The 12,565-nt window shown below is 36.3% G+C and overlaps 1 protein-coding gene across 2 annotated transcripts in view; it reads right to left on the bottom strand.

Annotated features, from left to right (window-relative positions):
• TOPAZ1 (testis and ovary specific TOPAZ 1) overlaps positions 1-12,565 on the bottom strand; it is a 91,059-nt gene that overhangs the window by 22,815 nt on the left and 55,679 nt on the right. For both annotated transcript variants that reach the window (XM_050778374.1, XM_050778376.1), the window contains exons 13-15: positions 5,734-5,800; positions 4,435-4,609; positions 3,324-3,424 (exon numbers count right to left, since the gene is read on the bottom strand). In XM_050778374.1, coding sequence (XP_050634331.1) covers positions 3,324-3,424; positions 4,435-4,609; positions 5,734-5,800 — 343 coding nt within the window. The remainder of the gene's footprint in view (positions 1-3,323; positions 3,425-4,434; positions 4,610-5,733; positions 5,801-12,565) is intronic.

Genomic DNA, 12,565 nt, shown 5'->3' with positions numbered 1-12,565 from the left:
TTATCCAGTTTGAATCATCATACTAGACTGCTAGCTGTTAAGCTGCTCCAATACTCTTTCCTTAAGTCCCTTCCTGTTCAGCCATACATATGAAAGGGAAAGAGGAACAAGCAAGGCTCTGCCTCATATTAACCACCCCTTCCCACCAATACCACCAGACCCCCTTTATCAGAAGTCTTCTTTGTATTTGTTTTATACACTGTACTTCTCTTTAAGATTTCATTTGATGAAAGGATTCTATGATTTAACATAGAAAACTACTGATTATATGTTTTTGCTCCTCTTCTGTTGGTCAATCTGGGATCCAGGAGGGACAGACAGTAAAAATGAAAATAATTTGTTATCAAATTTAAACATACTCAGGAGGCTGAGATGGGACGATCACTAGAGCCCAGAAGTTTGAGACCAGCCTGGGGAGTGTGGTGAAACCCCTGCCCTACCTCCCAAAAAATTTAGACAAAGAATGATAGTGAAAAAAAAGGATAAAATGGTTAGCTAAAATTCTTAATTCAGTAGACTAATTATTTCATGTATTCTACATGAAAATTACCTTCGGTTTGGACATCAGAAATTGGACATATATCACTATTTTATATCATGGGTCAGCAAGCTTTTCCTGTAAATGGCCAGATAGTAATAGTTTAGGCTTTGCAGGCCACATTTAGTCTGCTGTACATTCTTTTTGGTTGTTGTTTTTTTAAATTTATAACTCTTTAAAAATGTAAAAAAATTCTTAGCTTGAGGGCTGTACAAAAACAGGCTTTGGGTGAGTTCTCGCCCATGGGCCTTAGTGTACAGACCCTTGTTTTATATTCTATACTATTTGAATCAGATGCTTATTATGATGTCAAGGTATTTTCAAGATGACTGTATAAATGAGTGCATTTTTAAAGGGATATGTTTAGTTTACTGTCAATGATTTTATTTTTACATTCAAAAAGAAATAGGTTTCATTAAAAAATTCATACTAAGGTGATACAATAATTTTCTAAATAGTTAAAATTTTTAATTAAAATAGACAAAATTAACCAATCTACCAATGTCTTAAATAATAACCAAATAAAATTAAAATATACTCTAAAATTTCAGCAAAATAAGTCTGAGTTTCTTTTTTTAAAATTTGAGATGGAGTCTATAAAGACACATGCACACGTATGTTTACTGTGGCACCATTCACAATAGCAAAGACTTGGAATCAACCCAAATGCCCATCAATGACAGACTAGATTAAGAAAATGTGGCACATATACACCATGGAATACTATGCAGCCATAAAAAAGGATGAGTTCATGTCCTTTGTAGGGACATAGATGAAGCTGGAAACCATCATTCTGAGCAAACTATTGCAAGGACAGAAAATCCAAGCACGGCATGTTCTCACTCATAGGTGGGGGATTGAACAATGAGAATACTTGGACACAGGGTGGGGAACATCACACACTGGGGCCTGTTGTGGGGTGGGGGGAGGGGGGAGGAATGGCATTAAGAGATGGAGTCTTGCTCTGTCACCCAGGCTGGAGTGCAATGGTGCAATCTCGGCTCACTGCAACCTCCACCTCCGGGGTTCAAGCAATTCTCCTGCCTCAGTCTCCCAATTAGCTGCGATTACAGGCATGCGCCACCACCCCCTGCTAATTTTTGTATTTTTTAGTAGAGATGGGGTTTCACCAGGTTGGCTAGGCTGGTCTTGAACTCCTGACCTCAAGTGATTCCCCTGCTTCAGCCTCCCAAAGTGCTGAGATTACAGGCATGAGCCACTGCTCCTGGCCCAGTCTGAATTTTTATAAAGGATTTCTTGTTAGGTAGTCCTCAAATTCCCAAGCATTAAATAGTCAAGAAATTAATGCTATGACCAACCTTAAACTTGATTGTTAGAGCAGACACAAGGTACACCTTGCCCACTCCAGTCCTACCACACAGTAAGAGCTAAGCCTCCTGAAGACTTTTGAGCCTGGAGACCTTCTATACAACCATTCTAGGTTAATTTTTTTTTTCTTTTTAATTCATGAATTTTGTAGGTATACATGTACTTAAATGTTATTGAACATATATATTCAATTGTGAAATAACCTCTTTATAAAAGTAGCAAGTAAAAAAAGATATTCTTTAATAGTTAATTCAATAGTGACCACACTCTCTACTCTCTATATAACTCCATCCCTCAGCACTTCCTCCCTATTTTGGATTTCCCTGTCCTCTTCTTGAACTTTATTGAGTCTATAACTCCAACTGCCACCTCAGGAATATCTAAAGAATGGTAATACAATATGGTCTTGAGTCACTAAACCACCTCTATGATAAGCTAAGCCTCAAAGTTAGACATCAAGATATACGGTATATAGTGTTCCAAGATATCCTAAGAGGTGATTTTTAAGAAGTTCTGTTAATTGTTAGTATTCTGAGTTCATCTTAAGAAATGTGTCTTGGCTGAGTGTGGTGACTCACACCTGTAATCCCAGCACTTAGGGAGGCTGAGGTAGGTGGATCACCTGAGACCGGGAGTTCCAGACCAGCCTGACCAACAAGGAGAAACCCTGTCTCTACTAAAAATACAAAATTAGCCAGGCATGGTGGCACATGCCTGTAATACCAGCTACTTGGGAGGCTGAGACAGGAGAATCGCTTGAACCTGGGAGGTGGAGGCTGTGGTGAGCCAAGATGGCTCCATTGAACTCCAGGCTGGGCAACAAGAGTGAAACTCTGTCTCAAAAAATAAAAAAAAATTTAAAAACCCACAAACAAAGAAAGGTGTCTTGAACCCTTCTAAAATTACAATACAACTGATACTCAGGTGTTGGCAAAATAATATGAATTGAAAGTTACTTCAAATAAATATGACATTTAGCATGGGTTCTTAACCCATTTATGCCTAGTGTTACATTATTGGAACACTAAGCTTGTGGGAGTTATTTCTATCCTACTGCTCAAGGTCATCACCAAGGGCTGATTTTTCACACAAAAAAATTTGCAACCTCTGGCATAAATGGGTTAAGTGTTCTCTATACTGAGATTTTATTTATTTTTATAATAAAAATTATATTTTAAAGATGGGAATCTGTCCATGTTGCCCAGGCTGGCATCAAACTCAGCTTCCTGAGTAGCTGGGACTATAGGTACACGCCACTGCATCCAGTTTGATATTTTAAATAGTAGCCATTTGCTTAATACACCATCTAATAAATCACTCACTAGTCTGGGTCCCATTTTCTCAACTGTAATGATTATTAGCAAACTGCTAATCTTCAGGGTTAACTTACATTCTGTTCAAAATTTTAAAACTAGTACTCTCTATACCAAGCCAAGACAAAAACTTAAGGAAGTACCTTGGACCACTGCAACAGCTTGTGATAGAAGTACATAGCACTGATTCCGATTCTTCCCAGTACACCTTTATCTACTTTACTGTTTTGTGGATCTTTGCTAACTGAAACACAAATAGGCATATAAAAGAAAATAAAATAGTCACTTAAAATGACAGAAGAGGCAAACTAATACAGAATTATTGATACCACCATAAAGACCAGGTGTTGGCAAGCTGTGCCCTGTTTCTGTATAGCCTACAAGCCAACAATTGTTTTCCTGTTTTCAAAGCATCATTTAAAAAGAAAATAAAACTATGTGATAGAGATCACATGTGGTGTGTTCAAAGTCTAAAATATTGACTATCTGGCCTTTTACAGAAAAAGTTTGCCAACCCCTGATAAAGTCTACAGTAGTAAAGAGCTCAGGTCAAAAACAAAACAAATTCAAAACTATATAAATTCTGTTGACTTGTAAGAGTAGAGAGAGTAACAACTTAAATAATTCAAAAATTCAGGTGCTCCACTATAATTTGCTAGCAATAGTTTCACCAATCTGAGTGAAAAGAAAAATAAGAATATGAAACATTTGATACTAAAACACCAATTCCTGACCTTCTCCCATAATCTAACTTAACAATAAATAGATGGAAAAATTCAGAAAGAGAAGGAAGAGTGTCTGAAGCCTGCATTAATTTATCCACAACATGGAAAATAGTCAAGAGTTTTACATTCTTCTTATTTTTTTTTTTTTTTTAATTTTATGTTCTTGTTAAGAACACTGCCATGGGCCGAGCTGTGGCTTATGTCTGTAATACCAGTGCTTTGAGAGGCTGACGTGAGAGGATCCCTTGAGCACAAGAGTTCGAGACTAGCCTGGGCAATGAAGCAAGACTCTGTATCTACAAAAAACAAAAAAATTAGCTGGGTGTAATGATATGTGCCTGTAGTCCAAGCTACTAGGGAGGCTGAGGCAGGAGAAGTGCTTGAGCCCAGGAGTTTGAGGCTGTGGTAAGCTATGACCGCACCCCTGTACTCCAGCCTGGGTAACAGAGGAAGACCCTGTCTCTAAAAAACAAAAAAGAACACTGCACCATCCTCATACAAAATATTCAGGCCAATAGTTACATTTTACCTGTTTCAGCAAATTCACAAAAGGGAGTATCTGGTCTTTCATCTTCACAGTTTTTTGTGAGTGTTTCAGCAATGCAAGCACAAAATGTCTGGAAATCTGCAAATTTTTCACAGCCCATTTTTACGTTAATGTATAATTTTCCCAATTTGGTCCAGTCACCTTTTTCTTTACAATGCTATCAAAATTATTAAAAACAAAACAAAAGAGAAAGAAAAAGAATGAAAACTATGTCATTTATGCAAACATGTCTTTAGGCATTAGATATACATAAATTAATATGTATATCTAATGTTTTAGGCATTAGATATACATAAATTAATATGTATATCTAATGTTTTAGGCATTAGATATACATAAATTAATAAGACAAAATCTGCAGATCTTATAAACTTACTGACAAGCATCACATCAATAACATACTATTGTAGCTTTGCTTTTCTGGCTATAGTAAAGCCTCTATAAATTCCAAATAGCAATGCACATTTGTTTTAATTATCCAGGTCTTAAAGTATTTAACTGTATTTACCCCCAAACCTGAACCTGACAGTGGGGAAGGATTTATGGAAAACAGAGATGAGTAGCATAATTTGAACTGTCTCCACGGCAATGCATTATTTTACTACTTTTAGAAAGTGCATTTTAATGTTATCTGGCCATTTATAATTTGGGCCCACATATCGTTTTGGACACTACATTTTACAAAAGTGGCCACAAAGTGAATTTCAGTCAACTTATTATCTTTGTACAATTTCTGTTATAAACTAAAAAAGTTTTTCACATCAAAAGTCTTAAGAATATAAAAGTACTAATTAAAACCAGAGACACAATTACTACATGAATACAAAAGTGATACTAAAAGTAAAAATCATCCTGAAGGTCCTCATTTCTTATACTCTAAATGGTTGGAGAGTTCAGTGTGATCTGGGATTTCCCCCATCATTTCATGTATTGTAGCCATCCATGACAAGTACCTCAGCTTTCTTACGCACTCAGCAAGTCTGCCCAGCCTCAAGAATTAAAGACTAAGCTCTGAATTATTATTTCACTTTAATATAATTTTGAAACTGAACAATTTTTAGAATTATTTTTAATACAGTTCACAACTCTAGAAATTAAAATGTTTGCCTTTCAAAATATTAACTTGTAAGAAAAACAAAACTTCCTTTCCTTGAACATTTTTGCTGTATAACAGCCACATTTCTAAAACTTCTCATAAAATGGGGTTATTATTCAAAACGTTTTTGTTGCTATTGATTTGCGGAGATCCCAGCAATGTATTTAAAATAATAAATGTCATACCTCTAATTTATTCAAGGCTGAATCTAAATCACACTTCCAGTTCTTTTTAAATTGCCTCATCTGTAACCTTTAACAACAGAAAAGAGTTAATTATACTATATTCACCCCTTAAAAGTCACTGCCGCTTCTACTTAATCTGTCCTACAGTTTATAAGAAACCAGAGGAAAAAATGAATGTATATAATATGCTATAAACATTCTTCAGAGCTGGAAAAAGGCAGCTATACAGACACCTACTTTATATTATTTCCTCCCCAAAACAGTAAGAAGGAAAAAGCAAATTCCACATGAAATCATACCTTCAGCCTAACTTGTATACAGAGCATGTCAAAACTTCAAAATAACTGTGACTAAAAGGAGAAAAAAAATACCAAATCCTGGCACATGATCTCTACTGCTCCTGCCCTACCCTTACTGCTCCACACGAGGAAGGATTTTAAAAGTCTGTATGATTTAAAGGAGGCAATTTTTGAAATGCATAGTTTTTGGAAAAGAAAAAAAGACAAAAATGAAAGAAACACACTTTGGCAATTAGAAGAAAAGAAAAAAAAAGGCAGAGAGAATAAGAAGGTGTCATTGAACTAGGAGTATTATGTAATACCCAAATATGAGTTCATCAATTTTGGTAATTTATCTAGAGCATTAAGAAGGAAGAACACACTATCACATTTGGGATTAAGAAAAAAAAAACAATTTTCTAACTCCTTTTATGAAGCAAGTATAACTAATATTTAAACTAGATAGACAGCCTGTGTGAGGTGGCTCACACCAGAAATCTCAGCACTCTGGAAGGCCGAGGTGGGCAGATCCCTTGAGCCCAGGAGTGTGAGACCAGCCTGGTTACCATAGTGAATCCTACCTCTGCAAAAATTAGCTGGGTGTGGTGGCATGCACCTGTAGCACCAGCTACTTGGGAGACTGAGATGGGAGGATTACCTAAGCCCAGGAGGTCCAGGCTGCAGTGAGTTGTAACTGCATTACTGCACTCCAGCCTGGGAAATAGAGCAAGATCCTGTCTCAATCCATCAATAGTCAAACAAAAAACAATAGCTTTTATAGATACAAAAAAAATTACATAATGATACAGAAAATCTCATTTACAATAGCACCCAAAATATGAAGTACTTATATAAGGAAAATCATAAAACACTCCTGAAAGACACATTACTACTACTTGGAGTTAGGAAGTTGATACTAAATATATGGAGAAGCGTACATGCAAGAAGATCCAGGAAAACACCGAAAAATGATGAAAAAGAATTATCCTTACCAAATATTAAAACATACTATTAAAGCTTCTGTAGTTACTATAGTGTGGTTCCAGTGCAGGAATAGGCAAACAGGCCAGTGGAATAAAATACAAAGTTGAGAAACAGATCCCATTGTATATGAAATTTAGTATATGATAAGGGTGGCATCTCAAATCACTGGAGGTAAATATGGACATTTTATTTTATTTTATTTTATTCATTATTTTTTGAGACGGAGTCTTGCTCTGTTGCCCAGGCTGGAGTGCAGTGGCGCTATCTCCGCTCACTGCAAGCTCTGCCTCCCAGGTTCATGCCATTCTCCTGCCTCAGCCTTCCGAGTAGCTGGGACTACAGGCAACCGCCACCACACCCAGCTAACTTTTTGTATTTTTAGTAGAGACAGGGCTTCACTGTGTTCGCCAGAATGGTCTTGATCTCCTGACCTCGTGATCTGCCCACCTCGGCCTCCCAAAGTGTTGGGATTACAGGTGTGAGCCACCACGCCGGGCCAAGATGGACATTTTAATACATGTTGTTGGGAAAGTTGGATAATCATTTGGAAAAAATAAAACTGAATCAATTTCACACAACATACCCAAGAGAAAAAACTCCACGTAGATTAAAAACCTAACTGTAAAAATGAAATCATACAAGTAGTAGAAGAAAACATGTGCCAGTTTGCCTAAAACCTTCATGTAGAGAAATGATGACTCAAAATCCACATGCAATAAAACATAACCTTGACTCAAAACTGAGAAAAAAGATTGAAATATAAGGTGGCATAAAAATAAAACTTTTTGCATGGTAAAAAACACTAGAAGGTCAAAAGACAACTGACAAACTGGAAGAAAAATTACAATATATACTACAAAGGGTTAATACCTGTAAGAACTCTGAAAGTTTAAGAACCAAAGAACCAAAACCTAATAGAAAAAGGAGGAAAAAAAAGTGAAGAGTTCACATAAAACATGTAAACATAGCCCTCAAATATATGAATAGAAAATGCTCAAATTCATTTATGAGAGAAATGCAAGCTAAAACACCATTTGTCACCTAACAGATTAGCAAACATTAAAAAACGTTCTAATACATTATGTTAGAAAGCTAGGCTGAAAAAGGCAGTCTCATATTTCTGATGGGAACACAAATGAGTACAACTATTCTCGAGGAAAATTTGGCAATACCTAACAAAAGTTATATATACTTACCTTTAAAAGTTATAAGTTATATACTTATCTTCACAATTTTTTGACTTTTAAATAAGCTCACAGGAATTTCCAAAAATAGTACATAAAGTCCTGTGTACTCTTCACCCAGCTTTTTCCAATAGTGACATTTTATATACTACCAGGAAACTGACTCTGGTATAATACTGTTAACTACAGGCCTTATTCAGTTTTTATCAATTTTTACATGTATTTGTGTGTGTGTATGTAACTACAAGTGTTCCATTTCTACAAAGGAACTTTCTCATGGTACCCTCTTATACTCATCCCCTCTCCACTGTCCCTGTCCCCTGCAACCACTAATCAGTTCTCCACTTCTTAGTTTTGTCATCTCGGGGATATTACATAAATGAAATGTATGCATTGTGTAGCATATAGCCTTTTGAGATTAGCTTTTAAAATTCAACATAATTCTCTTGAGATCAATCCAATTTGTTGCACATTTCAATAGTTTCTCCCTCTTTTTACCTCAATAGTATGCCATGGTATGTACCACAGTTTAACTATAACTATTCATTCACCTATTGAAGGATATCTGAGGTTTTTTTTTTCCAGTTTCTGGTTATTACAATTAAAGCTGCTAAGAACATTTATCTATAAGTTTTTATGTGACCAAAAGTTTTCATTTCTCTAGGATAAATGCCGAGGAGTTCAATAGCTGCCTTTGGTATGTGCATGTTTAGTTTGTAGAGAAACTGTTGAACTGCTTTTCAGAGCAGCTGTACCATTTTATATTCTCACCAACAGCATATGATCCAGTTTATCCACACTCTCCCCAGCATTTGGTGTTAACACCATTTAAAATAAAATTCTATCACTCTGATAGGTGTGTGGTGATATCTCACATGGTTTTATTTTACATTTCTCTTATGGCTAACAATTTTGAACTTATTTTCATGTGCTTAGTTGCCATCTGCATGTCCTCATTGGTGAAATAGGTTTATGTCTTTAGCCTACTTTCTTTTTTTTTTTTTTTTTTTGTGAGACAGTCTCACTCTGTTGCCCAAGCTAGAGTGCAGTGGCATGATCTCGGTTCACTGCAACCTCTGCCTCCTGGGTTCAAGTGATTCTCCTGGAGCCTCAGCCTCCTGAGCAGCTGGGACTACAGGCATGTGCCACCATGCCTGGGCAATTTTTGTATTTTTAGTAGAGATGGGGTTTTACCATGTTGGCCAGGCTGGTCTCAAACTCCTGATCTCAAGTGATCCGCCCACCTCAGCCTCCCAAAGTGCTGGGATTACAGACGTAAGACATGGTGCCCAGCTCCCATTTTCTAATAGTATCATTTGTTTGTTTATTATTGAATTTTGAGACTTTCAAAATATATTCTCAGCTGGGCACGGTGGCTCATGCCTGTAATCCTAGCAGTTTGGGAGGCCGAGGTAGGTGGACCATGAGGTCAGGAGTTTGAGATCAGCCTGGCTAACATGGTGAAATCCCGTCTCTACTAAAAATACAAAAATTAGCTGTGCATGGTCGCACACATCTGTAATCCCACTACCCAGGAGGCTGAGGCAGGAGAGTAACTTGAACCCAGGAGGTGGAGGTTGCAGTAAGCTGAGATTGTGCCACTGCACTCCAGCCTGGGTGACAGAGCAAGACTCCGTCTTGGGGAAAGAAAAAAAAAACATATATATGTTTTATATAATTATATATATTATATATAATATACAATATATTATATATTATACAATATATAATAGACGTACAATGTATATGTATTACATAATATATGCAATATATTATATATAATATATGTTATATAGAGAGAGGTTTCCAAATTTTCCCCTATTTTTTCGTAAAAGTTTTATAGTTTTTTGTTTAAATTCATGATTCATTTTGAATTAATTTTTGTATAAGGTGTAGGGTTTGGGTCAAAGTTTTTTGTTTTTTACTATGGCTGTTCAATTGCTCTAGCATCATTTGTTTAAAAACTAGCTTTCTTCCATAAAATTGCTTTTGTACCTTATAAAATCAATTGAACATATTAGTAGTGGTTTATTTCTGGATTCTCTCTGTTCCTTTGATCTATGTGTCTCTCCCTCCATACAATAACACACTTTCTTAATTACTTGATTACTGTTAGTACGTCTTAAAACATTAAGTAGAGTGAATCCTTTTACTTTATCCTATTCTTTTTTTCTTTTTTGAGACAGGGACTCTATCTGTCACCCAGGCTGGAGTGCAGTGGTGCAATCACGGCTCACTGCAGCCTCTAACTCTGGGGCTCAAGTGATCCTCCCACCTCAGCCTCCCAAGTAGCTGGGACTACAGGTGCGTGACACTATGCCCAGCTAATTTTTTGTAGAGATGGGGTTTCACCATGTTGCCCAGGCTGGCCTTGAACTCCTGGGCTTAAGTAATCTGCCTGCCTCGCCCTCCCAAAGTGCTGTGATTACAGGTGTGAGCCACTGCATCCAGCCTATTCTTTTTTTTAAAAGTTGTCTTAGCTGTTCTAGTTCTTTTACCTTTGTACATAAATTTTAGAATATATGTTTTTATATCTACAAAAAAATTTTGCCGGAGGGATTCTGGTAGGAATTGAGTTAAACCAATGGATGAAATTTCGGAGAACTGACACTTTTATTAAGTTTCCCAATCCATGAATGTAGTATGTCTATTTATTTAATTCTTCAGTTTCTTTCATCAGCATTTTGTAACTTTCAGCATATAAGTTTAGCATGTGTTCAGTCAGATTTTTACCTAATTTTTGTTTTTAGCCATTGTAAAGATATTGTTTTAAATGTTGGTTTCTCTAGTTCATTTTCAGTATATAGAAATATGGTTGATTTTTTTGTTGATGTTTATGCTGCAACCTTGCTGCACTCATTAGTTCTAGGAGAGTGTTTTGTTTTGTTTTGTTTTTTGGTACATTCCTTGGCATATATGTAGAAAATGTCATCTGCAAATATGGACAGTTTTATTTCTTTACTTCCAATCTGTATGCTAGCTATTTCCATTTCTTGCCTTACACTGGCTAAGATTTATCATAGTATGTTGAATGAGAGTGGTATCAGTGAACATCCTTGCCATGTTCCCAATCTTAGGAAGAAGCATCCAGTCTTTCATCTAAATATAATATTTGCTGTAGGTTTCTTACAGATACTCTTTGTGAAGTTAAAGAATTTCTTCCTTTATTCATAATTTGCTGAGTTTTAAAAATAATGCATGGATACTGCATTTTGTCAAATGATTTTCTGAACTGAATAATCATGTGGCTTTTCTTCTTATACTGTAGATATGATGAATTACGCTGATTGATTTTCAAATATTGAACCATCTTTGCATTCTTGGAATAAACCCTATTTGGTCATGGTGTACAATTCTTTTTACAAATTCCTGGATTCAATATGGTAATATTTTACTGAGAATTTCTGCATCAAAGCTCAGGAGAGATAACACTAATTTGTAATTTTATTTTATTTTCCTTTTTTTTTTTTTTTTTTGAGACAGACTTTCACTTTTGTCCAGGCTGGAGTGCAATGGTCCAATCTCGGCTCACTGCAACCTCCGCCTCCCAGGTTCAAGGGATTCTCCTGCCTTAGCCTATCAAGTAGCTGGGATTATAGGCATGCACCACCATGCCCAGCTAATTTGTATTTTTAGTAGAGATGGGGTTTCACCATGTTGGTCAGGCTGGCCTCAAACTCCTGACCTCAGGTGATCCACCCGCCTCGGCTTCTCAAAGTGCTGGGATTACAGGTGTGAGTCACCGTGTCCGGCCGTAGTTTTCTTTTCTTTTCTTTTTTTTTTTGGGTATTCTGTGTGTCTGGTTTTTGTGTCTGGGTAACACTGGTATCAAAATATGCTGGTAAATGTTCCCTCCTTTATGTTTTCTGGAACAGACTGCATAAATCCACGCTGATTCTTCTTTGAATGACTGGTAGAATTGTCCAATGAAACTATCTTGCCCTTGAAATGTCTTTTTTGGAAGCTTTTAAATGATGGACTAAATTTCTTCCATAGTTATAAGACTATTTAGATGATCTAGTTTATATTGCATCAACTTTGTTTTTTTGTGGTTTTTAAGGACTTGCTCCATTTCATCTATGTTGCTGAGTTTATGTCAAGTTGCTCAAGGCAATCCCTTATTATCACTTTAACAGCTGCAGTAACTGCACTGATAACCCTGGTCTCATTCCTGGTAATTCATGTCTTCATGTCTGCTTTTTTTTTTAGTCTTGCTAAGAGGCTTGTTAATTTTATTGATCTTTTCAAAGAAACAGCTTTTTGTTTCATTGATTTACTTTTTGTTTTCGGCTTCATTGATTCATATTCTTACCTTTATTGCCTTTCTTATGCTTGCTTTGAGTTTATTTTGCTCTTATTTTTCCTTGTTTTGTGAGGTGGGAGCTT

This window comes from Macaca thibetana, chromosome 2 (genome assembly GCF_024542745.1).
Source record: "Macaca thibetana thibetana isolate TM-01 chromosome 2, ASM2454274v1, whole genome shotgun sequence".
NCBI classification, from domain to species: Eukaryota; Metazoa; Chordata; class Mammalia; order Primates; family Cercopithecidae; genus Macaca; species Macaca thibetana.
This window is presented reverse-complemented; position numbering and strand designations above follow the sequence as displayed.